This window comes from Ostrinia nubilalis, chromosome 20, assembly GCF_963855985.1.
Source record: "Ostrinia nubilalis chromosome 20, ilOstNubi1.1, whole genome shotgun sequence".
NCBI classification, from domain to species: Eukaryota; Metazoa; Arthropoda; class Insecta; order Lepidoptera; family Crambidae; genus Ostrinia; species Ostrinia nubilalis.
This window is the reverse complement of record NC_087107.1, coordinates 8117325-8144321: the sequence shown is the minus strand read 5'-3', so window position 1 is coordinate 8144321 and position 26997 is coordinate 8117325. Positions and strand designations below refer to the sequence as shown.

The following is a 26997-nucleotide window of genomic DNA, read 5'->3' as shown; positions in this document are numbered from 1 at the left end:
ATAGCATTAAAGTAGGGTCTCAAATAATATTTAAAATATTTTTATCACAATTATGTTGTATAATTTGTCAAGGGAAAAAATAGTTAATCAATTGCGGTTCTCGAAGACGTTATCTTCGTTTAATTTATTGTGGCCATGTAAAGCCTTATTTAATGGGTAACTAAACAACACCTTTACTAAGTTCATTGAAAATCAATGCACATGCTTTCACGTTATAAATTGAATAACGTTCCAAAGTCGAACTAAAAGTTATCTAAATTAGTCCTTAAATCAAGACGAGAAGTGCAGTCATTAAGATTAGATAAGAGTCGCCACAGAAGCGCCATCTACTTAGTTTTATTTCCGACCCTGTTTACTGTAGCTGTACAGTCAGCTGGAGAAACCAGCAATTTATTTTAACTTCCCGTTTTTGCAGCCAACTTTTGTATCTTTCACTTTTCGCTGCGTTCTCCTTTTTTCAACACTGGCCATTGAATGTTAAAAAACCAATAAGAGGGCACCAATACCGGATTTTGTCTTTTTTCGCCGATTTTACTCTTCTTGCATGCTTATGTCGTTAAACCGGTTATCGTAGATTTCATTTTATTTATGCTTGTAAGCGTCGCTTTTATAAATTTTTTAGCTGTTTCATTATTTTGTAACTTCCACAATATCTTCTTGTTGACTGCTAATTCTTATTTTGTCGTATAGGAAGGTAGTGTGAACAGCTGCAGTAGGCTTTTGACATGGATCAATTGTTACAATCATCAACTTCTGCCTACAAAACGCCACAAAGAAGCTGGCGGCTTCCCGCAACCTTCTACCAATTACTGTCCATGTTTAGACATTGTAATTTTGAAAAAAGCTTCAGCAATTTGGTTAAAGTTCGAGTCCGAGTGTACCCCGCGTCACGTCGCGATCTGGGCTCGCTGACACAGCGCGCGCGCCCGCCATACCTAATGCGACTGCATCTCCCAAACCCTCCTGTGCATCCCTAGTGCTCTTTGATAGAAACAGAACTGTCCACAAAGTAAGATAGAGTTCCTTCCTAGTTACTCCATATCACTGGTTAGGTTACCGAATGTTTATTGTGCCAAATCAATAAATAAAACAGCTGTCGTCGTCATAGGAAATTTAAAAAAAAACAACAGAAATCCACAAAGTAGAAGAACAAGAGAGGAGACTTTCTTCTTAATTGCAATCGAGAACCACTAGCTTTAACTGTGTTCCTATGCAGTAAACAGTATTAGGTACAAATAGTTCGAACCAATCCCCTAAAAGTCCCGGCGTCACGAGAAGTTGCGGAATTTCGGGAGATTCCCAGAAACCACAACTAACTTAGTGCGAAGACCCAGATTCCTCCCATCTGCCGCGAACTTTCAGTTAGGATAGGATGTCTCTAAAACTAAAACTTTTCATTTAACCGAGGTCAGTAATGCATCCTATTTACTATTCTCATTCTATTCCGTTTATCAAATTAGGGTAAAATACCTCGAAATGCTAATCCATCATTCTAAAATCTTTTCTCATTAGTTTCCCGAAGGTTTCAAATTTTAGAAAGAGAATTTTATTTTCCACCACCTCTAATATTTTTCAATTTGCTTTCAAACCGAAATTAGTTTTCCACCAACTTAAGCTCTCATTTCATTTGAACGTCTCAAGCAATTCCGTTCGGTTTTGTCTAAACTAATCCTTGAAACCTCTTAGATGAATGCGATTATTTCTTAAATTGGAATTTCCCAGACGGTGTCCGTCTGAAACAACAAACTTGTCGCACAAATTCGTTTAGAAGCCGTTACGTTATTAGCTCGCGGTATCTTGTCCCATTACTGCTGGCTAAGCGGGATTAGCTCACACATCCTCGGTCCAATCTCTGTCCTAAACGTTAGATCATTCGCATTGCGGGAATAAGATTAACGACGAAGTGTCCCGTCCCATCCGCCGAGGCGTCGGACAACTTGGAAAATGCTCACCGGCCTCAGCGTCGCCCAGATTTGATTAAAAACCAATCTCCAGAAGTGGTCCACGCTGCAGAATTATAAAGTTGGATATGCTCACCGCTGGAAGTGCTGGAACCAATTTGTGGAGTAGATATTGATGCATGATACGTCATGTTCTCGTTATTTTGTATGCATAACGTGTCGCTTGTATTGCAGGTGTAGATTAATGCATGTGAAGTTACCCCATGTATCTAACTGAACTGGATAATAATGTTTAGTTTAATGTTGTTTTAATCCACAAAATTTTACCACTTTGAAGATTTCATATTTGCTTTAACCTCAATATTTCAAAGAGAAAATTCACGACACATAATTAAAATACAGTGTCCGCAACAGGATGCTGCAAAGAGCTATTGCAATCCTTCAGTTGAAAATAATGCGGAAACATAAAAGCTTTATGTGCTAGCTGTGGGATAATTAAATTTACCCTGGACGGTTGGAACGGCGAAATAAAAAAGTTTGTCCAGATGAAATGTATAAAGGAAACTATTTGCAAGTTCCTGCTGAGTATGGCCATTGTTTTTGCCCATGGCCTATTGTTTCACGTGGGATTGTTATTCCGCCCAGGTAGCCGATGCAAAAATACAAGTATTTTTAGGAATGCGTTAATGGCACTGTTTTTTATTTCCTAGGTATGTTAAATATTACCTACGTAAGTAATCAACAAATCCTCATAATAAGTTTGTTATTTCATGCTTAATCATAATGTCTTTCTTCCTCAATAATAATAATATTTATTTCCTCACGGATGAACGGAATCAATAGATAAAAGGAAGAATACCAAACCCCAACCATAGGCATTATGTTAATGGTCCCATAAATACATAGTTTCCCTAAACCGTCGTGATTAATGCGTAATGCGAGCCAATTCATCGGGATCATTGAATTATGATTAATAGATCGGAAGTAACTAATAGGGATACATCAGGCGGACTGGCTGTGTGCCAACGAAGTAATGTACCTACCGCTGAAATATGTTCCGCGAAGTACAATAATACTGCCTTAATCATGTCCTGGTAGTGATAGTGATGTGCCAGATACTCATACCCGCCGGATTTTAGAAAGTTTCTTGTAATCAAAAGAGGTTCTCGGTTCGGTCTATGTCTTACACCTAAGTAGGTACCACGGACTTGGATCCAAGAAAGGATGGAGGAACGAGGAAGGATCCTTTGGTACGAGGAGTTACCCACAAGCTAAAGGTGGTCAATTCGAATCCAACCTAAAGCACTCTACTTTTTACCCGACTGCGCCCGAAGGAGGGCTATGTTTTTGAGTGAAATATTCTAACCAAATGATATGATCAGTGTTGTGTGTTTTGCTATTATCAATAAACTAGGTCTGAGATTACGCTCCGTACCGAGTCGAAATTGGAGGTCTGTTAACTTTATTTACGGATCTAGAAACTAATGATCCATATCCGGAGAGAAATATTTAATTCTTATTAATACATCTCTAGCCTTGGCGACTGAGGGCAAGCGACTCGTAAATGCGAAAATTTCGCCACTCTGATACGCAAATGTAGCAAGATTAATTACTATGAACCTGACCGACTTTACAATGACTCGGTGTTTTGTTTTTGTAAATAAGAGGAGAAACTGAAAGTTAATTTAATTTTATGAACATTGTTTTAATGTTATGAATTTATGTAATATATTATTTCAAAATAAACAATTAACTTAGGTAGGTACTTACTTACTTATAAGGAAATTATCTTGCTTTTAAACTCCGAAGCATAATTCTGGACTCACTGTTTAACTTCAACACGGTCCACGACCACGTATTTTTTATTAAACTCATTGCCTACTTTAACATTCATTTTGTATTTAACTAAAATTAATTTAAAATCGTGACTCCGCACAACATCTTACACTATACCACAGAATAAGTAATAGTACAGGTACAGAAGGATTACTTCGCAAGACGATTTAAATAAATGCGAGTCTTGCTACGACGCGATACAGTGGAATTCAGCTCGCACAGCACTACGTACCTACAATTTTATTCACCTACAAGTTTTGTCTCTTTCTATCGCGTGCCTCTGAACTCTTCTTACGCTGTTAGGGTTGCTGTCTAGTAGTGTCTAGTAAAAAAATAATTAATCTACTTATTTGTAATGAGGTACGTATGTAGGTAAGTACGCATTCATTATGGAAAACCTTGGGAGAGGCCTTTGTCCAGCAGTGGACGTCATTTTTGGCTAAAACGAACGAACGCATTCTGAGCAGTAGTCATGGTAGGTTAGGTTCCTATACTATCCTAAGAATTATTGATTACCTACATGGCCAACATACCTTTCAGCATCTTTGGGAAGCGAAAAAAAAGATAATTCCGGTAGATTTATTTTCGAATTTAAACACCCGAACGCCGCACAATAATATTTCTTTCTCTTTATGTCCATTTTTAAATAATACTTCGATCATAGAATTAGGTATTACAACGCACGCCAGCGTCCTGACGGGCGCGCGCGTGACACTCGACTGATATAATACCCGCCGGCGGGCGCTTCGCTGTAGGTAATTATCGGATGTACCGCGCGGAGTGAGCCAGGCCTGACTATACTTTCTTTGTTTGTCTAACTACCCACAATTAACTAAAAATTCACCATTTACCCCTAAATTACGTTGTATGTACTTACCTACTGATAGTACTTAGTGGTACGTATGATAAAGATTTTATCATGCATAATTATGTATTAGGCAGATAGGTCCATACCTATCTGCCTAATAAATATTATGATAATTTACATCATTCGTGCGCTTTTAAACCCATTTGAAAAGTTTACGCAGTTAAAGTAAAATCCAACTGGGACTAGCTATACCTGCTGTGAATTATCACGTGCATTCGAGTCGTTTGTGCATGAAACATCTACAAAAAGCACTCGGATATAGGTAATTTTTAACGAACGCAAATTGAGAGTTGAATTGGGAGAGCAATTGAATGCCATGTCATCGAAAGTCGCTACACGTATTTTGCTTTTTGAAAATTGACAACAAACAACGGATTTGATTGGCAAATGCCCAATTCGAGGGTAATTTACTTATAACTGTGTCGTTCAAAATGATTTCGAAAGGAAAAGGACTGCAAATAAGAGCTACATATGCATGCTTTCTTCTTTTCCATTTAAACATAACAATTTAGGTGATTAATTAATTCAAATTTACCGTAAGCAGCATTGAACTTGGTGTTAGTATATGTTCTCTTCTCAATCGTTTCGCTCTTGGCAGTGTTGATGCGTCCACGTCGATTGAAGCGGAAAAGTGGATACAGAGAACTGTATCCATCTCTATTATCTACAATCGTACGATGTCTCGCTTCATCTGGTCTCCCCCTTTGGCAAACACACAGTAGCTAGCCATCTGAGACTGAGTCGACTGGAGAAGACTATCTTGAACCATAGTATAAAAATAAAACATAAATCCTTGCCTTGTGGAGATTACAAAATACTGTTCAAATGTGCATGGTTCCTGTCCGTGTCTTTTCGAACTTATTTAAAAAACTCACTGTCAGTGTCACTGTCAGTCACTACTTGTCAATGTCAGTCAGCAGATTTTGGTAGACGAATTTGATAAATCAAATTCATTTCCTAACATTTTATTTAATTTAATTATTAATATTTTGAACAAATAAGTATGGGTTATTTACTGGTGTAAAATTATGGTCGATATCCTCATACAGATTACATAATGGCGCTAACCTCAAAAACAAGTATACTTTACAGAGCGCTCACCATAACCTCAAGGCGCTATTATTGTGATAAAAACGAAAAGTCGATTTACCAACGCCATGAAGAGGGTGAGAAACCACGCATGGTCCACGGTCAGGAGTACCCCGACTGGCGGAAACCCTGGGTGAAAAGGGAAGGTGAATTTACCAGCAAATTGTCAGTTTTCGTGGAGAAAAATCCCAGTCCAGATATTATGTTTATTTTGTCACAAATTCCCAATGTAACACGGCAGAAAATAAAAAATTGGTGGAGCAGCATGAAAGAATTACAAGAAATTGAAAATCAAAAGTATATACCTGAACGAGTAGCTACTTTAGGAGCCAATCTGGCTGCAGTACATTTTTTCTGTTATCGTTATGCCGCAGTAAGGTAAGCTTGATTACATGACGTGATCATATAAATAATTTAGAAATTAATTTTTATTTATTTCATTGTTTGTATTATTTTTCAGATTAAAGGGAAAAACAGAATGGATAAGAGGGAACATTACAAATCTAACACTGCCCAATACCTTTACAGATGGTTATTATGTAGAAGCTATAGACTGCAGCGACTTCCATCACAATGGAATTCGTTACGAAGGGCTTGAGAATTTAACTAATCTTAATTTCTTAAGATGGTTGTCACTTAAGCACAACAAACATGTAGATGTGTGGTGTTTAGACCGAATAGCAGGCCTCACTGGAAAAACATTGGAATTTCTTGATATTAGCGGCTGTAACCTCTGTGTTGGAGGTGTATATGCATTAGCAAGGATGTCAGCTCTCAAAATGTTAGTCATCACAGATCCAGGACCTGATATAAAGCTTCAAACAGCATTATCATTGTTGGAAGAAGAAAACCCTAATATTCTTATAAAAGCAATTCCTCCATCTAAATAATATGTAGAAGGACTATCTATTCTATCTTTGCCTGTCTATAGTTTAATTTATTTTTAATGTGAGAAAGGTTAATAAATAAAATACAATACTGTTTTCGAGGTTTTTATATTTTAACATAAGTTCGTACAATGATCCAATATGCTTAAACAAACTGTCCACAATGTTATGGGTGATGCGCTATACCTGCACACAATGGATTCTTGTTTTGTGATTACATTGTCTAAGTTAAGTGCCATTTATTTGGTCCATTAGTTGGATTCTTAAACATTTGAAAATCATGTGTAATGTGATTATTATTGTTTCAGATATTTCCTCTGATGATTTTTTGTCTAATTCAATCTAACATACATTAAATTGAACACTTAAATCTAAATAAAACTTCTAAACAAGATATTTACAATTACGACATTTTGACTAAACAATTAGACTAATGCCTTATGTAGAAGAAATAAATAACGAATATGAAATGCTTTATTAAAAATGTCCTTTTCAGGTAATTGCTAATATTTCTTAAAATATATAACACTAAATGTTATATGCAACAGAGTAAATTCAGTCTAATAAAGAAAACTGCGTATTATCCATTGTTATTGACTGACAAACCCTAGGAGTGGAATCTCGAAAAACAATACTTTTAACAAACGAAACAACATGTTTGTTTATAACTAAGTTTTGAAAGTCAATAAGGCACTAATAATATGCAGCTTATTACTTGCATTAAGATTTGTTTCATATTTGTTATTACAACAACACACTGAAAAAATACATTCACTCAAAACACAACATAACTCCAAAACTGAAGTATCCTCAACAAACTTCTAAAATCAGGTAATGGACAGTATTAAAACAGATTGAAACATTCAGTACAAACCATTGCAATTATAAACCGTTAAACAAAATTTGTTAATTTTATTCTATGTTAAAAACATATTGCAACAAATCTGTGTAATAAAATAATTATATGTGAATCATCTGAAAATTAAAAACTGTGTGCTGTGAACACACATAATTATAGATGTTAATTGATTAAAATATATAAGAGTATTTCTCAAAAAAAATGTACATTTTGAAAAAAAAAAGTGTGCTTTGAAACAGTTCAAAAGTTTTATATTTATAAATCATCACACAAAAAAAACACACACACAATTTTGAAGGATGAATATTAATCTTTAAGATAACGAAGAATTATAACTATAATCCTACTTATTACCAAATATTTAAATATTTTAAAAATAGTCCTTTTTTACCTTTCATACAAAAACCTGTTTGCCACCCTACCTTTTTCATGTGTTTTTGTTTCATAAAATGCGATACGTAACTAAATTATTGTAAATTTCTTTGTATTATCGTTCTACAGTAATCGCAGTTTCTGTATCAAATTGATTTTCTATGGGGTGTCATAATGAATTGGCAATTTAAAGCAAAAAAACAAAATGAGTCGCTCTCATTTACTATTTCGTTATTTACTCTTTAGTTACGATTTATTTCTACTTTCCCATGGTTTCTGAACAATTCCGTATTTATTTTACACGGACAACAATAGCTGCACTCTGAATGGCTGTTGGCCTGACGTCTCCGCCATAACATCTATCGCGAAAATTAGTGAAAACGTGTGTGTTTTGTGGGATTACTTTTTCGTAACAGGCAGTAAAATCAGCGATTTTATATAGAACGGTAAGTCTTCATTTAACCATTTTTTGTAATACGTGTGGTACGAACATTTAGTAAGCTTTTATATTTGCTGTAACAAATTTTATCAAAAAAATACTTGTTTCTGATCTCATTTTGTCTAATATTTCGTTACGTTTTTTACGAATTTCGTTACGTTACGAAAAAGTACAACATAATGCTGAGTGTATACTGTTATTACCTGACTAAGCATAGTAATATTCACTACTTAATTTATTTCAAAAAATATAGAGCGTTAATAACAAAAGGATTGGATACTATCTGCTTTACAGAAGTGCCACCAGCAAAAAATTATCAAATCATTTAGATTACGTTTTTATGTGATTACTTCTTTTGTTTTTTTAGGAATGCCGCCAAAAACCAATGCCGAAAGGCAAAAAGCTTACAGAGAACGACTCAAAATGGATAAAAATGATGGAACAAAAATAATTTTATTAAAATAGTGTGAATGATTACTCCCTTATTTTATTTCTAACCCCTTAATATTACCCCGTATTTGGGTGCATACTTACAAATATTTCGAATTGAATAAATGAAGAGCATTCACAATATTTCGCCAATGTATAACAAGCCTTATGGCCTTACTATTTCGTTACTACCGTTTCGTTACGTACATTTTTTTTGAGAAATACTCATAATCAACGTAACTGCTGAACTATCTAAATCAATAAACTACCATTATGTTAATGAAACGTCATTCATATCTATGGATCATTCGTTACAAATCTTTACATTTAAAAATAAGTGTATTAAAATTAATTTCTATTAAATGTAATCTGATACAAATAGACCTTCACACATTTCGATGTAGTCAACAACAATACAATTGATATTAAATAACCAGAGCCCTAGTTGTCCAGTTTAACTTCTATCACGATTGCTTTCATTATGACAATTTGTATTCATTTTATTGCCTCAGAAAATAGATGATATCCAGTGCACACTGAAAGCTACTATGATAGATGCTAAATTATACAATTAGGAAGCAGCTAAAGGCATTACATAGTAAAAAGAGAAAATAATTTATTATTTAGATAGTACTTAATATGATAAGTTACCGACAGGTAATTATAGTGTTGTTGAATGTTAAAAGTCTTTCATATTGCTGTGTGACCATGCTTCAGGTTTATCCATTCTAAACTAAAAGGCAATTAATTATTTAAAAAATATAAAGAAATAAGATAATCACTTATTCCGAATTTTTTTATATAAAAACTGTCTTATTAATTCAGAATAGAGTACATAACAATGTTAACAAATGTGTGATTGAATCATGTATGTCTAAATTGGTAACAACAGTTGTATGTATGAAAAGTGTATATGACATGACCAATTGACTACGCGGAGATGGTACCAGGCCCTAACACTACGTAGTATCGGCAGTTTTGTACCTTATTTTGATAGCACAGTCTTGAATATTACATTCTACATAGACTGATTATGGTCACAGCCAGCGGATATCAAAGAATTAGTAATAGACCAATAGAAATTTAGAAAATAACTATTAGGCCTGTATTCTGAAACGATCTTCAAAACATACTTCAATCTCAAGAATAGACTTAATATTATAGTTGGTTAAAGTTCAGCAGTTAGACCAATCACCAGCTTGAATCTGAACAGATTGAAGAATTTGAATGACCTTTCATGATACCGGCGAGTGAGACTATTTCTTTAGAATACCACTGGTCGCTGAAACCCTCTGTCGGAGTCAGTAAATAAGAAAATAATAACATTCAGACTGCAGTTAGTCTTATAATTAGTTATGAAGGACCAACTCCGCCAAACTGTTCCAAATATTTGACTCTATACGTCTCTCTCACACAAGCTAGAATAGCATCTGTAAAAAGAGACAGATAGATTCGAAATATCGAAATCTTTTGTGAAGTGGTCCTGCTTAACTCTAACGACAAACGAACGTAGTGTCAGGACATGGTAGCCCCGACTACACAACTATCAAGATTATATTATTTAACAGTGCGAAAATATCTCTTACATTTATACTTTTAATAAATTCATTTTACTTCCGGACTCCTAAAGCAATTATCTAAATACTATTTACGCCGAAGAGATCATTTAAAAATACAATTTTGATATACATAACATTTGTATTGGCCGAAATTTTCAAGTATAAATTATATATTTTTCATCTTTTATCTATAATTAGCATTATCTAAATAAAACCTTAATTACTTTGAGAGCCGGGAACTCTTAACACTAGTTTAAAATAAATCTAATATTTACAATGAGATTATTATATGTATAAATATTGATTTACCTAGTGTCAGTAATGATTTGAGCTTGTATACCGCTGTTGTTGTGTTGGTTCAGAACAATGTTTGCACTTACTTGTAGAAACACGTAAGATATTGACTTTCTTCCGAAACTTATATATTTATTATTACAATATAATAATGTAATATAATAATGCTCGTTACAACATGGCATCCAAAAACGAATACTTAACGTAAGTCACTGTACATACAAATAATAAGTAGATATTTATCTAATAAAATGAAAATTTCTTAAACATGTGGAAGACCAACATCACAACATAAATAGAAACAATTGAAAATAAGACACTTAAATAATAATGAATACGCACCATGTTCTATCTCCCTCTTTACCAATACACAGATCATCCTCTCTCTGTCACACTCCGCATAGATTAGTCAATGTTAAAACGAGGCCAGTGACGTGTGCGTCTTTTACTTTTGTCTGACGGAACAGTCGCAAACAACGTGATATTTATATATATAAATGCAGCATTTTCTTAAGGAATCATTAAATAATAAATCAATGTTGAAGTGGTAGCGATACTAAATATAGCTCATGGTCTAGGCCCGAAACAGAAACTGTTCGGAACACACATTTCGTATAAAGCATTGAAAGGAGTCAGGCGTTTTTAATTGGAACTGTAAACGAAGCTTACGATATACATAATAATCTGAACTTATCCCTACATAATACCTACTCGGATCGAATTAGTTTCAAATTAGGCTTCAGTTTCGTTAAATCATCGCAAAATTAACAAATTGCAGTCGGGATTTTTCGTTTCATAAAAACTCACAAGTGTGACGTCTTATATCGGACAGTCGAGTTAAAAGTACTGTGATGATAGTACAGTTTACAGCACATGAACCTCCTATAGCATGACCGATATTCCCAATTGATTTTGATCTTTATATCATTTGCATTATGTTCAAAATCAATTGAGCAAATACCATTTTGGGGTAGGGTGATGTGCTGTGGACTGTACATCAAGATCGATGTCGCTACACTATACTATAATAGCAGAAGCAACAATGGAATACACTATACACTAACAAAATGATACAAACTTCACATAACACAAACGCAAAATACACAACCTGACATACACCAGTCAACTACGAGTATAGGACTTACATATTTACACAAATATATTGAGATCGTGCCTATAGTGAGTAACGTGCTAACTTTACCGAAATAAATATGGATGATATAAAAACATAAGTACCTCAAAGATGTCAAGGTGTAAAACATTATAAAAAACGAAAACTGAATGTTAAGAATTAAAAAAATTCGATATTAAATATTATAAAACTTCTCATCAAAATTACCTAGCTACTTGTAATTATTTAATATTGCCTTCCGGTAAATATTCCGATGGCACTCAACACCTTTTCTGGTACAATACTACCTGCAACCTATATGAATACGTCAGACGCCTACAACCGCGATAACAAAGATTATGATTAATTACGATATTTTTTTGTGTTTTTATGTTTAGTCTGAACAATTGAATCAATGAAATGCTTGTCCAGATGTGAAAGCGAAGAATTCATTTTAATATTCGCTTCTGAAACGTTAATTAATTCCACATTCATAAGTATTAACCGCTATATCTTAAATTTTACTGACATAAATGTCGAAGTGCTAAGGAATAGCTACGATGATAGAAATAACCTAAAATTACGATTTAACACCAAAATAAAATAATTGTCTTTCTCGCAAATCAAAGGCACCCACCCACTCCACCAATCACTCCGAATTTGGAAGAACGTCAGTTCACGTTGATAAACAAAACAAATGATATGCGACTTCGGACCTTTCATTCGTCATAATAACATCTCAACATACATTTTTTTGTTTTTTCTATTATGTCCAAAATTTCTTAAAGTGATAGATTTACTACGAAGAATAGAATCGTATAATTTAAATGCCATCAAGCATCGAAGTATGTATTATAAAATAAGTGATCACTATAAGATAGAACACTCGAAAATCTCACAACTCCATTGCACAAAGGTATCTGTTACAAACAGAATTATTCTAAATATTCAGCTGTTGACACTTTAACTATTTATTACTCAATATTTATAGACTCGCCAGAAGAAAGTATCAGTGACTCGGTCATACTACAATATCAATTGGCATTGGAGAAGTAGCTGACAGATGTTCGCGAACCTTAATACAACGCAGTAAAGTTGTATATCGAATCTAGCTGAGTCGAAGGCCGAAAATAAGTAAGGGACCATATAATGTGACTTATGTAGAGGTACCTTAATAAACTAAAGAGAAGAATAGCTAAAGCGTCAACAACTGAATAGTATTGCCTATTCCTGCACGACAATGGAGATGGTATACCCACATCGCTAACTGGCCGTAGAGGTCGGCTGCAGTGCGGCCGACACGATCGGAGAATTCACATCTGAAATACGAGACCAAAATTAATTGAGTTATTATCAAAGATAAAAGATTTTATTCAGTACCTAGGCCCTTTCCAGGTCGCTTATACACGCCCCAAATATAGATTGTTCTATCCCCACTTCGGGAAAAAACTCAGTATTTTTCTATCCGTTAACTTTCAAACGTTACAAGCTATGGAGGACGGCGTTTTAATAGTTCTTAAAATCTTGCGCTGCGCATGCGCCTAATGTAAAATTATTATATCTGTGAACAATAAAATAGCTGTGGTGCAAAATAGAACTGATGGTTGTTGGGGCTGAAAAGTTCTCGAGTGGTAATTGCAGACTATAGTCTATCCAATATAGCTTGATTAGAATGACAGCTGCCATCAAAAGTAACGACATAACTTTGTAGTAGCGATCAATGAGAGCTAAATATTGGCGGACAAGAAATAATTCACGTCTGACCTACAAACAATATTTTCGACGACAGTGCTTCCGATAAAAATGTTAATTTCGTGTAAATGCAGCGTTAAATTACACCAATAAGTAGTAATTCGAAATTATAAAAATCAAGCTAGAGTATTAACGACGTCTCTACAAGGTTATCTCGAGTTACAAAAATGTTAGTGTTGGGACATATCGACAAATGTCATATTAAATTAAAACTATTTTTTTAACATATTTAACAAATATTTTTTCTAACTCATTTTTCAACATATTTAAGTAAAGTTATACGTTTTTCTAAATGTTCACTATTAAAAACCAAAAAACATTTCATTCTTAGATAATCAAACATCGCAAATCAATCACCGGTAATTTTTTGGGTATTCATAGCACCGTTGCTCTAGAAGAGATGCCCACCGCCCTCTAGCGAGAGGAAAAAACCACTGAAGAACACTGATGATAATGACTACAACTTAGGTTGTACACCCTTGACATGGATTTTAAATTTTACTGTCTTTAAATTTAAATCATAATTGACATTTTTATGAATGAAGATATAAAGAAAAATTGAGTGCATTTTTTTATATCATTTTTTCGAAAACTTATCGATACATCTATGTGAACCGTACGAAACATACCCAGCACTAGTCACATTCGTTTGACAGCCGTCATTCTAATCAAGCTATATTGGATAGACTATAGAAGACGATAAAGCCTCCGGCAATCTCGTGAACGTCGTGGGAAACGCAGGACCGGTAGTTGTGGAAAGGCCTTTTTTCAGCAAAGGACATCTTTTGTTTGAGAAACGAAGAATGAACAAGCAGTGAAATGTTTATGCTTATGTTCTAGATTGTTGTTATCTACATTCATTACTGTGTTGTATGTTTTAGTGTAACACTTTATGTCAATAAAGAATTTATTATATTATTTATTAAATTTCGCGGGAAGGCACCAGATGCGTACAGCGCAGGACCAGTCGTCGTGGAAAGTGGCCGTCTTTGAAAAGAAACAAACAAACAGTAAAATAGTTTAGTAACTCACTTGTGGGCGTGTTGACCTCCGAGTGTGGCGTGAGGTTGGACTGCGCCATGAGTTTCTGCCGCACCTCCCGGATCTTTAGCTGCAGCGACATCTTCGTCGGGAATATGTCCATGTGAGTGGCCTGCGGAGTAAAATAGTATGTAAGTTGTGGAAAAAGTACAAAGTATGGTAGCAAAATATAATTAGAGGGACTGGGACATTATTTTGATAATTTTGACCGTTTGTAGCTCCTGCCTGCTATCTTTTCTAGACATTCATTCCATGGAGCTACCAGTTGACTTTTATTACAGCGACCATATGAGACCTTACTTTGAGAACATTTCACGAATATACCTCTTACGGATCATGACTTTCAGCCCGTTAAGAGACAGACAGCGATTCTCGCTCTTCGAGATCACCTTCTTGAGATCTTCGATCTTGGGCCAGTTGCCTAAAAACGCCGGTAACTCAAAACCAATCACAGCAACTGGCTTGAAAGTTAGAAGTAGCCTGCTGGTTAGGAAACATGACCAGCTCTATGCAGATAGGACCCTATATCACCTAAAACCGTCTCACTAACTGACCTGGAAGTTGGTGGTAGCCTGCGAACCAGGAAACATGTCCTGCTCCTTGCAAAAAGAGCCTGTCACATCAATAGGATTCAACTGGAAGTTGGTGGCTTGCGAGCTAGGAAATATATGCCCAGCTCTTTGCGACAGGACCTCTCTATCACCTAAAACAGTCTCATCATCTCGCCTGGAAGTTGGTAATGGCCTGCGAGCTAGGAAACATGTCCTGCTCTTTGCAGATACGACAACCAAGCATATTCCCTTGTCTAGGGTGACGTCGCACAATCAGATATAATGATTGACCTGGAATCAAGAACTGACCTGGAAGTTGGTGGTGGCCTGCGAGCTGGGGAACATGCCCTGCTCCTTGAAGAGCTTGAGCACGAGGTTGCGGCGCTGCTCGAGCACGCGGCGGTGGCCGGCGGGTGACGTCACTCCGTCACACCGCAGCCTGCCACATCAGTAGGACTGACCTGGAAGTTGGTGGTGGCCTGCGAGCTGGGGAACATGCCCTGCTCCTTGAAGAGCTTGAGCACGAGGTTGCGGCGCTGCTCGAGCACGCGGCGGTGGCCGGCGGGTGACGTCACTCCGTCATCGCACCGCAGCCTGCCACATCAGTAGGACTGACCTGGAAGTTGGTGGTGGCCTGCGAGCTGGGGAACATGCCCTGCTCCTTGAAGAGCTTGAGCACGAGGTTGCGGCGCTGCTCGAGCACGCGGCGGTGGCCGGCGGGTGACGTCACTCCGTCATCGCACCGCAGCCTGCCACATCAGTAGGACTGACCTGGAAGTTGGTGGTGGCCTGCGAGCTGGGGAACATGCCCTGCTCCTTGAAGAGCTTGAGCACGAGGTTGCGGCGCTGCTCGAGCACGCGGCGGTGGCCGGCGGGTGACGTCACTCCGTCATCGCACCGCAGCCTGCCACATCAGTAGGACTGACCTGGAAGTTGGTGGTGGCCTGCGAGCTGGGGAACATGCCCTGCTCCTTGAAGAGCTTGAGCACGAGGTTGCGGCGCTGCTCGAGCACGCGGCGGTGGCCGGCGGGTGACGTCACTCCGTCACACCGCAGCCTGCCACATCAGTAGGACTGACCTGGAAGTTGGTGGTGGCCTGCGAGCTGGGGAACATGCCCTGCTCCTTGAAGAGCTTGAGCACGAGGTTGCGGCGCTGCTCGAGCACGCGGCGGTGGCCGGCGGGTGACGTCACTCCGTCATCGCACCGCAGCCTGCCACATCAGTAGGACTGACCTGGAAGTTGGTGGTGGCCTGCGAGCTGGGGAACATGCCCTGCTCCTTGAAGAGCTTGAGCACGAGGTTGCGGCGCTGCTCGAGCACGCGGCGGTGGCCGGCGGGTGACGTCACTCCGTCATCGCACCGCAGCCTGCCACATCAGTAGGACTGACCTGGAAGTTGGTGGTGGCCTGCGAGCTGGGGAACATGCCCTGCTCCTTGAAGAGCTTGAGCACGAGGTTGCGGCGCTGCTCGAGCACGCGGCGGTGGCCGGCGGGTGACGTCACTCCGTCATCGCACCGCAGCCTGCCACATCAGTAGGACTGACCTGGAAGTTGGTGGTGGCCTGCGAGCTGGGGAACATGCCCTGCTCCTTGAAGAGCTTGAGCACGAGGTTGCGGCGCTGCTCGAGCACGCGGCGGTGGCCGGCGGGTGACGTCACTCCGTCATCGCACCGCAGCCTGCCACATCAGTAGGACTGACCTGGAAGTTGGTGGTGGCCTGCGAGCTGGGGAACATGCCCTGCTCCTTGAAGAGCTTGAGCACGAGGTTGCGGCGCTGCTCGAGCACGCGGCGGTGGCCGGCGGGTGACGTCACTCCGTCATCGCACCGCAGCCTGCCACATCAGTAGGACTGACCTGGAAGTTGGTGGTGGCCTGCGAGCTGGGGAACATGCCCTGCTCCTTGAAGAGTTTGAGCACGAGGTTGCGGCGCTGCTCGAGCACGCGGCGGTGGCCGGCGGGTGACGTCACTCCGTCATCGCACCGCAGCCTGCCACATCAGTAGGACTGACCTGGAAGTTGGTGGTGGCCTGCGAGCTGGGGAACATGCCCTGCTCCTTGAAGAGTTTGAGCACGAGGTTGCGGCGCTGCTCGAGCACGCGGCGGTGGCCGGCGGGTGACGTCACTCCGTCATCGCACCGCAGCCTGCCACATCAGTAGGACTGACCTGGAAGTTGGTGGTGGCCTGCGAGCTGGGGAACATGCCCTGCTCCTTGAAGAGTTTGAGCACGAGGTTGCGGCGCTGCTCGAGCACGCGGCGGTGGCCGGCGGGTGACGTCACTCCGTCATCGCACCGCAGCCTGCCACATCAGTAGGACTGACCTGGAAGTTGGTGGTGGCCTGCGAGCTGGGGAACATGCCCTGCTCCTTGAAGAGTTTGAGCACGAGGTTGCGGCGCTGCTCGAGCACGCGGCGGTGGCCGGCGGGTGACGTCACTCCGTCATCGCACCGCAGCCTGCCACATCAGTAGGACTGACCTGGAAGTTGGTGGTGGCCTGCGAGCTGGGGAACATGCCCTGCTCCTTGAAGAGTTTGAGCACGAGGTTGCGGCGCTGCTCGAGCACGCGGCGGTGGCCGGCGGGTGACGTCACTCCGTCATCGCACCGCAGCCTGCCACATCAGTAGGACTGACCTGGAAGTTGGTGGTGGCCTGCGAGCTGGGGAACATGCCCTGCTCCTTGAAGAGCTTGAGCACGAGGTTGCGGCGCTGCTCGAGCACGCGGCGGTGGCCGGCGGGTGACGTCACTCCGTCATCGCACCGCAGCCTGCCACATCAGTAGGACTGACCTGGAAGTTGGTGGTGGCCTGCGAGCTGGGGAACATGCCCTGCTCCTTGAAGAGCTTGAGCACGAGGTTGCGGCGCTGCTCGAGCACGCGGCGGTGGCCGGCGGGTGACGTCACTCCGTCATCGCACCGCAGCCTGCCACATCAGTAGGACTGACCTGGAAGTTGGTGGTGGCCTGCGAGCTGGGGAACATGCCCTGCTCCTTGAAGAGCTTGAGCACGAGGTTGCGGCGCTGCTCGAGCACGCGGCGGTGGCCGGCGGGTGACGTCACTCCGTCATCGCACCGCAGCCTGCCACATCAGTAGGACTGACCTGGAAGTTGGTGGTGGCCTGCGAGCTGGGGAACATGCCCTGCTCCTTGAAGAGCTTGAGCACGAGGTTGCGGCGCTGCTCGAGCACGCGGCGGTGGCCGGCGGGTGACGTCACTCCGTCATCGCACCGCAGCCTGCCACATCAGTAGGACTGACCTGGAAGTTGGTGGTGGCCTGCGAGCTGGGGAACATGCCCTGCTCCTTGAAGAGCTTGAGCACGAGGTTGCGGCGCTGCTCGAGCACGCGGCGGTGGCCGGCGGGTGACGTCACTCCGTCATCGCACCGCAGCCTGCCACATCAGTAGGACTGACCTGGAAGTTGGTGGTGGCCTGCGAGCTGGGGAACATGCCCTGCTCCTTGAAGAGCTTGAGCACGAGGTTGCGGCGCTGCTCGAGCACGCGGCGGTGGCCGGCGGGTGACGTCACTCCGTCATCGCACCGCAGCCTGCCACATCAGTAGGACTGACCTGGAAGTTGGTGGTGGCCTGCGAGCTGGGGAACATGCCCTGCTCCTTGAAGAGCTTGAGCACGAGGTTGCGGCGCTGCTCGAGCACGCGGCGGTGGCCGGCGGGTGACGTCACTCCGTCATCGCACCGCAGCCTGCCACATCAGTAGGACTGACCTGGAAGTTGGTGGTGGCCTGCGAGCTGGGGAACATGCCCTGCTCCTTGAAGAGCTTGAGCACGAGGTTGCGGCGCTGCTCGAGCACGCGGCGGTGGCCGGCGGGTGACGTCACTCCGTCATCGCACCGCAGCCTGCCACATCAGTAGGACTGACCTGGAAGTTGGTGGTGGCCTGCGAGCTGGGGAACATGCCCTGCTCCTTGAAGAGCTTGAGCACGAGGTTGCGGCGCTGCTCGAGCACGCGGCGGTGGCCGGCGGGTGACGTCACTCCGTCATCGCACCGCAGCCTGCCACATCAGTAGGACTGACCTGGAAGTTGGTGGTGGCCTGCGAGCTGGGGAACATGCCCTGCTCCTTGAAGAGCTTGAGCACGAGGTTGCGGCGCTGCTCGAGCACGCGGCGGTGGCCGGCGGGTGACGTCACTCCGTCATCGCACCGCAGCCTGCCACATCAGTAGGACTGACCTGGAAGTTGGTGGTGGCCTGCGAGCTGGGGAACATGCCCTGCTCCTTGAAGAGCTTGAGCACGAGGTTGCGGCGCTGCTCGAGCACGCGGCGGTGGCCGGCGGGTGACGTCACTCCGTCATCGCACCGCAGCCTGCCACATCAGTAGGACTGACCTGGAAGTTGGTGGTGGCCTGCGAGCTGGGGAACATGCCCTGCTCCTTGAAGAGCTTGAGCACGAGGTTGCGGCGCTGCTCGAGCACGCGGCGGTGGCCGGCGGGTGACGTCACTCCGTCATCGCACCGCAGCCTGCCACATCAGTAGGACTGACCTGGAAGTTGGTGGTGGCCTGCGAGCTGGGGAACATGCCCTGCTCCTTGAAGAGCTTGAGCACGAGGTTGCGGCGCTGCTCGAGCACGCGGCGGTGGCCGGCGGGTGACGTCACTCCGTCATCGCACCGCAGCCTGCCACATCAGTAGGACTGACCTGGAAGTTGGTGGTGGCCTGCGAGCTGGGGAACATGCCCTGCTCCTTGAAGAGCTTGAGCACGAGGTTGCGGCGCTGCTCGAGCACGCGGCGGTGGCCGGCGGGTGACGTCACTCCGTCATCGCACCGCAGCCTGCCACATCAGTAGGACTGACCTGGAAGTTGGTGGTGGCCTGCGAGCTGGGGAACATGCCCTGCTCCTTGAAGAGCTTGAGCACGAGGTTGCGGCGCTGCTCGAGCACGCGGCGGTGGCCGGCGGGTGACGTCACTCCGTCATCGCACCGCAGCCTGCCACATCAGTAGGACTGACCTGGAAGTTGGTGGTGGCCTGCGAGCTGGGGAACATGCCCTGCTCCTTGAAGAGCTTGAGCACGAGGTTGCGGCGCTGCTCGAGCACGCGGCGGTGGCCGGCGGGTGACGTCACTCCGTCATCGCACCGCAGCCTGCCACATCAGTAGGACTGACCTGGAAGTTGGTGGTGGCCTGCGAGCTGGGGAACATGCCCTGCTCCTTGAAGAGCTTGAGCACGAGGTTGCGGCGCTGCTCGAGCACGCGGCGGTGGCCGGCGGGTGACGTCACTCCGTCATCGCACCGCAGCCTGCCACATCAGTAGGACTGACCTGGAAGTTGGTGGTGGCCTGCGAGCTGGGGAACATGCCCTGCTCCTTGAAGAGCTTGAGCACGAGGTTGCGGCGCTGCTCGAGCACGCGGCGGTGGCCGGCGGGTGACGTCACTCCGTCATCGCACCGCAGCCTGCCACATCAGTAGGACTGACCTGGAAGTTGGTGGTGGCCTGCGAGCTGGGGAACATGCCCTGCTCCTTGAAGAGCTTGAGCACGAGGTTGCGGCGCTGCTCGAGCACGCGGCGGTGGCCGGCGGGTGACGTCACTCCGTCATCGCACCGCAGCCTGCCACATCAGTAGGACTGACCTGGAAGTTGGTGGTGGCCTGCGAGCTGGGGAACATGCCCTGCTCCTTGAAGAGCTTGAGCACGAGGTTGCGGCGCTGCTCGAGCACGCGGCGGTGGCCGGCGGGTGACGTCACTCCGTCATCGCACCGCAGCCTGCCACATCAGTAGGACTGACCTGGAAGTTGGTGGTGGCCTGCGAGCTGGGGAACATGCCCTGCTCCTTGAAGAGCTTGAGCACGAGGTTGCGGCGCTGCTCGAGCACGCGGCGGTGGCCGGCGGGTGACGTCACTCCGTCATCGCACCGCAGCCTGCCACATCAGTAGGACTGACCTGGAAGTTGGTGGTGGCCTGCGAGCTGGGGAACATGCCCTGCTCCTTGAAGAGCTTGAGCACGAGGTTGCGGCGCTGCTCGAGCACGCGGCGGTGGCCGGCGGGTGACGTCACTCCGTCATCGCACCGCAGCCTGCCACATCAGTAGGACTGACCTGGAAGTTGGTGGTGGCCTGCGAGCTGGGGAACATGCCCTGCTCCTTGAAGAGCTTGAGCACGAGGTTGCGGCGCTGCTCGAGCACGCGGCGGTGGCCGGCGGGTGACGTCACTCCGTCACACCGCAGCCTGCCACATCAGTAGGACTGACCTGGAAGTTGGTGGTGGCCTGCGAGCTGGGGAACATGCCCTGCTCCTTGAAGAGCTTGAGCACGAGGTTGCGGCGCTGCTCGAGCACGCGGCGGTGGCCGGCGGGTGACGTCACTCCGTCACACCGCAGCCTGCCACATCAGTAGGACTGACCTGGAAGTTGGTGGTGGCCTGCGAGCTGGGGAACATGCCCTGCTCCTTGAAGAGCTTGAGCACGAGGTTGCGGCGCTGCTCGAGCACGCGGCGGTGGCCGGCGGGTGACGTCACTCCGTCATCGCACCGCAGCCTGCCACATCAGTAGGACTGACCTGGAAGTTGGTGGTGGCCTGCGAGCTGGGGAACATGCCCTGCTCCTTGAAGAGCTTGAGCACGAGGTTGCGGCGCTGCTCGAGCACGCGGCGGTGGCCGGCGGGTGACGTCACTCCGTCATCGCACCGCAGCCTGCCACATCAGTAGGACTGACCTGGAAGTTGGTGGTGGCCTGCGAGCTGGGGAACATGCCCTGCTCCTTGAAGAGCTTGAGCACGAGGTTGCGGCGCTGCTCGAGCACGCGGCGGTGGCCGGCGGGTGACGTCACTCCGTCATCGCACCGCAGCCTGCCACATCAGTAGGACTGACCTGGAAGTTGGTGGTGGCCTGCGAGCTGGGGAACATGCCCTGCTCCTTGAAGAGCTTGAGCACGAGGTTGCGGCGCTGCTCGAGCACGCGGCGGTGGCCGGCGGGTGACGTCACTCCGTCATCGCACCGCAGCCTGCCACATCAGTAGGACTGACCTGGAAGTTGGTGGTGGCCTGCGAGCTGGGGAACATGCCCTGCTCCTTGAAGAGCTTGAGCACGAGGTTGCGGCGCTGCTCGAGCACGCGGCGGTGGCCGGCGGGTGACGTCACTCCGTCACACCGCAGCCTGCCACATCAGTAGGACTGACCTGGAAGTTGGTGGTGGCCTGCGAGCTGGGGAACATGCCCTGCTCCTTGAAGAGCTTGAGCACGAGGTTGCGGCGCTGCTCGAGCACGCGGCGGTGGCCGGCGGGTGACGTCACTCCGTCATCGCACCGCAGCCTGCCACATCAGTAGGACTGACCTGGAAGTTGGTGGTGGCCTGCGAGCTGGGGAACATGCCCTGCTCCTTGAAGAGCTTGAGCACGAGGTTGCGGCGCTGCTCGAGCACGCGGCGGTGGCCGGCGGGTGACGTCACTCCGTCATCGCACCGCAGCCTGCCACATCAGTAGGACTGACCTGGAAGTTGGTGGTGGCCTGCGAGCTGGGGAACATGCCCTGCTCCTTGAAGAGCTTGAGCACGAGGTTGCGGCGCTGCTCGAGCACGCGGCGGTGGCCGGCCTCGCCGCGCGCGCCGCACGCGCCCGCCGGCGCGCACGCGCTGCCCGAGCACGGCGTGCGCGGCGACATCTCGTCGAGGCTCTCCGAACCTAAACAGAAAACACCAATGTTTGTAACCGCTTCAAGGGCAAACGCGATGAAAGAAAGAAAGATGCATTTACTACAATGCATTCAATTACATAGACATGACAGTGGCACATAATAATGGAAGAAGAAATAATTAACTTTTTTAAAAAATAAAACCGACTTCAAATGCGTGAACACAAAAAAAAACTAAAAATTGAAAATATTGGGTATAAAAAAGTTCATCCCCAGTTTTCCACCCTTGGGGGTGAAATATTTTCTTCAAATTCGCATGAAACCACCCTTTTGATAATACCTATTCAACAAAAAAATAATCGTTCAAATTGATTTATAATCGGCGGAGATATTGCGTATAAAAAAGTTCATCCCCAATTTTCCACCCTTGGGGGTTGTTTTTTCTATTATTAAATTTAAATGGGACCACCCTTGAGGTATTACCTATACGCAGAAAAAAGATTTGTTCAAATCGGTTCATAATTGGCGGAGTTATCGCGTAACAAACATAGAAAAAAAAAAACATACGGGTCGAATTGAGAACCTCCTCCTTTTTTGAAGTCGGTTGAAAAAATAAAAACAAGAGTAAACTGAGCAGTGCCACCCATTCTCAAACAAGATGCCCACTGCAACGGGACCCCACTCAGCATATTATGCCGTAGCCCACGGTGACGAAGGCCACGACCCTGGTTTTTCAGTGTGCCCCATGCCGAGTGAGGGTCACGCACGGACCATTTGTAAAATAAATAATAGTAGGCTGCATATGAGCTGCATCCGATGAGAAAAATACTTTCAATTCACAACCCGATCGAGCTAAGGTGGTGTGCCACGGTACTTCCATGCATTGCGCACCCTATTAAGGGATAGCGAACTCGAGTCGATGTCTCCTAAAGGGGTGAGAGATGCCAGCAAAGGCGTCCGCGGAAGACCAGCTTCTTGACATGCCCTTACGAGTATGTCAAGTTAAATGCTGAGCGGACCTATTGGCGCAGTGGCTCGGTAATTGTTTTTTTTATTTATACATATGTATTACTTACCGTGCCAATAGTTTTTTCCATTCTATTTTAACTGCGCGCAACGCTGGAATGTGACACTCACTCCTACTTACCAGCACACCTCCCAGATTTCGCCACGTCCGTACCAGAACGTCCATGTGACATCACGGCTGCCAAGTGCGCATTAAACTCGACCGGGTTGTAGTTTCACTTTAACATTGGAAAGTACATGTACCTAAATCCGTTCTGATTGAGCCATGGCATAGACCTAAGTACAGTCCTGTTATTTATCCCTCCTGATGTTAGGAGAACTTTCAAAGTTGTTAAGTCCAAGTCGCCATAGGGATTTCCCCTTGTACTAGTATGACACTCACCTCTGAAGGTCTCCAGGTTGAAGTCGGGCCCGAAGAAGGTGTTCCCGACCAGCTTGGTGGTGGTGTGTGGGGTTCCGTAGGAGTGCGGCGTGGGCATACTGTTGCCGTTCACGTTGATCACCTCCGGTTCTAGTTGTGGCGTCACCACTGTGCTTTCTTCATCTGTGAAAGGAGTTTGAAATTAGTGAGAACAAGACAGCCACAACACGATGATAAACATAAAAAGTGGATATTAGCTTATTTTGTTAGAAATAAAGCCGCATTACAGTAATGCAACTATTCCTCCTCTGTATTCTACAGTCGTCCATCGGGTATTTCTCTTCTGCATGGAGTACGAAACGAAGAAAAAATCTGTAAAAATATGGCTAAAAGTGCCTCAGCTTGAGTTAGAACGAAAGAAGTTATTTATTCAGTATTGATTGTAAAGACAGACAGTTTAAATACCAGACTTTCACGATAGTGCTCTATTCTGCACTCCATTGTGCATCGTTTGTTTTGTCATGTTTTCTCCAGCTTTATTTATATTTCCCAGGATAGACCATAAGAAAAAGGTTTTTTTTTTTCTCCGTACAAAATAACCCAACATTCGTCCTGCAGGTCTTTCTTTCTCACTCATTCATTCCCTTTCACTCAGTTTCTTGCGTTCTGTTTCACTCACATGTATGCATGAAATAGTGTATGTTTAATTATATCTTACCCATTCCCATCTTGTTGTGCTTCTTCCGTAAATACAGCGGGCTGCACGGCACCACCATAGCGCTAGGACTGCACGCCTCCGGCTTGAACTGTGGTAATGTGCTGAACTTCTGCTCGAACTTCACCGACTCTAACACCCTGCAATAAAGGATAAAATGTGTTATCATTTTGTTCTTAAATTTCTAGATTCCACAGGCCCATTCCCAAATCAAATCATTAGCAAAGTCCAGGGTAGTAGCTACCTGTCCATTTTTTTACACTCCCTAGCTGTCCCTGGTGATTAATTATGGAACTCCTCTTACCATGAGGGCGGAGCCTACACATTAACCCGACGGTGCCCTCCGGAGGCAATAAAACGGAGCCGCGAGTTATGTCCTAACTTGGACATTTGTTCGCAGCTCCGTCTCAGGCTAGGCTAGACTCGCTCGAAAGCGAACCTCTTCGGCTTCGAGGGGAATGGTGGATACCTTCAGGTCGTCCGCTAACGGCGCACGGGACACTGTCTGAGCGAGCGTCTTCGGCTTCAAAGGGAATGGTAGATCCCCTCGGGTCCTCTGCTAACAGCCCAAATTTGACCTTCACTGGTTGGGTTCTTATTGGCGGTCAAGCTGTAGATTCTGGATACACAGGAGGGAAAAAGAGGTGGGAATAGTCCCTTAGCTGTGTAGAGCACGGTACACGGGCGTCTGGTGTCTGAGCAACACTCACTTGTCGCGGCCGTCCTCGTTGCCTTTCTTGAACAGGCTCTTCTTGAGCGAGGGGCTGGGCAGGTCGTGCTTGGGCGAGGGCAGCGGCTCGTCCAGCGGCGTGGTGGGGCCGCTGTCCGTGGCGGGCCAGCAGTGGGAACGAGTGGGAATAGTCCCGTTAACAGCCCAAGGGAACGCTGCATCTACTGTACACCAACACTCACTTGTCGCGGCCGTCCTCGTTGCCTTTCTTGAACAGGCTCTTCTTGAGCGAGGGGCTGGGCAGGTCGTGCTTGGGAGAGGGCAGCGGCTCGTCCAGCGGCGTGGTGGGGCCGCTGTCCGTGGCGGGCCAGCAGTGAGAACGAGTGGAAATAGTCACGTCAGCCCAAGGGAATGCTGCATCTACTGTACACCAACACTCACTTGTCGCGGCCGTCCTCGTTGCCCTTCTTGAACAGGCTCTTCTTGAGCGAGGGGCTGGGCAGGTCGTGCTTGGGCGAGGGCAGCGGCTCATCCAGCGGCGTGGTGGGGCCGCTGTCCGTGGCGGGCCAGCAGTGAGAACGAGTGGAAATAGTCACGTCAGCCCAAGGGAATGCTGCATCTACTGTACACCAACACTCACTTGTCGCGGCCGTCCTCGTTGCCCTTCTTGAACAGGCTCTTCTTGAGCGAGGGGCTGGGCAGGTCGTGCTTGGGCGAGGGCAGCGGCTCATCCAGCGGCGTGGTGGGGCCGCTGTCCGTGGCGGGCCAGCAGTGGGAACGAGTGGGAATAGTCCCGTCAGCCCAAGGGAATGCTGCATCTACTGTCCTACCAACACTCACTTGTCGCGGCCGTCCTCGTTGCCTTTCTTGAACAGACTCTTCTTGAGCGAGGGGCTGGGCAGGTCGTGCTTGGGCGAGGGCAGCGGCTCGTCCAGCGGCGTGGTGGGGCCGCTGTCTGTAGCGGGCCGCTGCTCCGCGCTGCCGGTGGAGCCTGTAGACGTTCCTGTTGAACAGGAATGAGTTAGCAATCTTCAATAACACTTAACACCATCAATAGGGTATTTGCCAAATGCCACCAGTCACCACCAATCAATTGTCGTAATTTTTAAAACTGTCAAAACGATCAAAACGACTTTCCTAAAGATTTTGTATAGCAATACTAGCCAGTGACGTCACTATTTTGTCAACTCAATTTAACTACTTTTTTCAACCAAAATGCGCGTTAAAACATGCAGCCAGAGTGAGGACCGCGCGGACAAGGCGAAAGTATGTGGCTGCCACTAGTAACCGCACACTTGTCCTGCCAGCCAGCCAGGCTGCCTAGTGAGCGGGGTGTAAGAAATTAAGAATCATTCATAATTGAATTGATTGATTTATGCTGAACATAGGCATCCCCCAATGATTTCCACAATGGCCGGTTGGTGGCGGCCTGCATCCAGCGCCTTCCCGCTACCTTTATGAGATCGTCGGTCCACCTTGTGGGTGGCCGTCCCACGCTGCGTTTTCCGGTACGCGGTACTACTCAATATACATCAATATAATGTGAATATAGTTAGCACAACACCGTACCTCGACTAAGCCGCTTCTGCAGTGGCGCTCGGCCGAGCTGAGCAGGCGTGGGCGCCAGCGGGAATGGCCTAGTCTCTTCTGCCGGTGTCTCCCATTGCCTGTA

General features: G+C 45.6%; 2 protein-coding genes across 2 annotated transcripts in view; one reads left to right on the top strand and one right to left on the bottom strand.

Moving 5' to 3' along the window:
* The first annotated feature begins 5504 nt into the window (after positions 1-5504).
* On the top strand, positions 5505-6677 carry LOC135081598 (distal membrane-arm assembly complex protein 2). Its single transcript, XM_063976344.1, has 2 exons — positions 5505-6072; positions 6155-6677. The coding sequence occupies exons 1-2, from the start codon at positions 5663-5665 to the stop codon at positions 6582-6584; spliced, it is 840 nt and encodes a 279-aa protein (XP_063832414.1). The 5' UTR covers positions 5505-5662; the 3' UTR covers positions 6585-6677.
* Positions 6674-26997, bottom strand: part of LOC135081883 (uncharacterized) — a 64727-nt gene continuing 44403 nt past the window's right edge. Inside the window, exons 25-58 of the mRNA XM_063976667.1 lie at positions 26895-26992; positions 26166-26328; positions 25966-26076; positions 25767-25877; positions 25590-25678; positions 25366-25546; positions 24659-24795; positions 23962-24123; positions 22372-22603; positions 22065-22235; positions 21755-21928; positions 21445-21618; positions 21141-21308; positions 20831-21004; positions 20521-20694; positions 20211-20384; positions 19901-20074; positions 19591-19764; positions 19281-19454; positions 18971-19144; positions 18661-18834; positions 18351-18524; positions 18041-18214; positions 17731-17904; positions 17421-17594; positions 17111-17284; positions 16801-16974; positions 16491-16664; positions 16181-16354; positions 15874-16044; positions 15564-15737; positions 15298-15427; positions 14429-14549; positions 6674-12963 (exon numbers count right to left, since the gene is read on the bottom strand). Of these exons, the coding sequence (XP_063832737.1) occupies positions 12908-12963; positions 14429-14549; positions 15298-15427; positions 15564-15737; positions 15874-16044; positions 16181-16354; positions 16491-16664; positions 16801-16974; positions 17111-17284; positions 17421-17594; positions 17731-17904; positions 18041-18214; positions 18351-18524; positions 18661-18834; positions 18971-19144; positions 19281-19454; positions 19591-19764; positions 19901-20074; positions 20211-20384; positions 20521-20694; positions 20831-21004; positions 21141-21308; positions 21445-21618; positions 21755-21928; positions 22065-22235; positions 22372-22603; positions 23962-24123; positions 24659-24795; positions 25366-25546; positions 25590-25678; positions 25767-25877; positions 25966-26076; positions 26166-26328; positions 26895-26992 (5407 nt within the window). The 3' untranslated portion in view covers positions 6674-12907. The remainder of the gene's footprint in view (positions 12964-14428; positions 14550-15297; positions 15428-15563; positions 15738-15873; positions 16045-16180; positions 16355-16490; positions 16665-16800; positions 16975-17110; positions 17285-17420; positions 17595-17730; positions 17905-18040; positions 18215-18350; positions 18525-18660; positions 18835-18970; positions 19145-19280; positions 19455-19590; positions 19765-19900; positions 20075-20210; positions 20385-20520; positions 20695-20830; positions 21005-21140; positions 21309-21444; positions 21619-21754; positions 21929-22064; positions 22236-22371; positions 22604-23961; positions 24124-24658; positions 24796-25365; positions 25547-25589; positions 25679-25766; positions 25878-25965; positions 26077-26165; positions 26329-26894; positions 26993-26997) is intronic.

Coding starts and splice junctions, on each gene's coding strand:
- LOC135081598 (XM_063976344.1), top strand. CDS start 5,663: ATGGCGCTAACCTCAAAAACAAGTATACTTTACAGAGCGCTCACCATA. Junction 6,073..6,154: donor TATCGTTATGCCGCAGTAAG/GTAAGCTTGATT, acceptor ATTATTTTTCAG/ATTAAAGGGAAAAACAGAAT.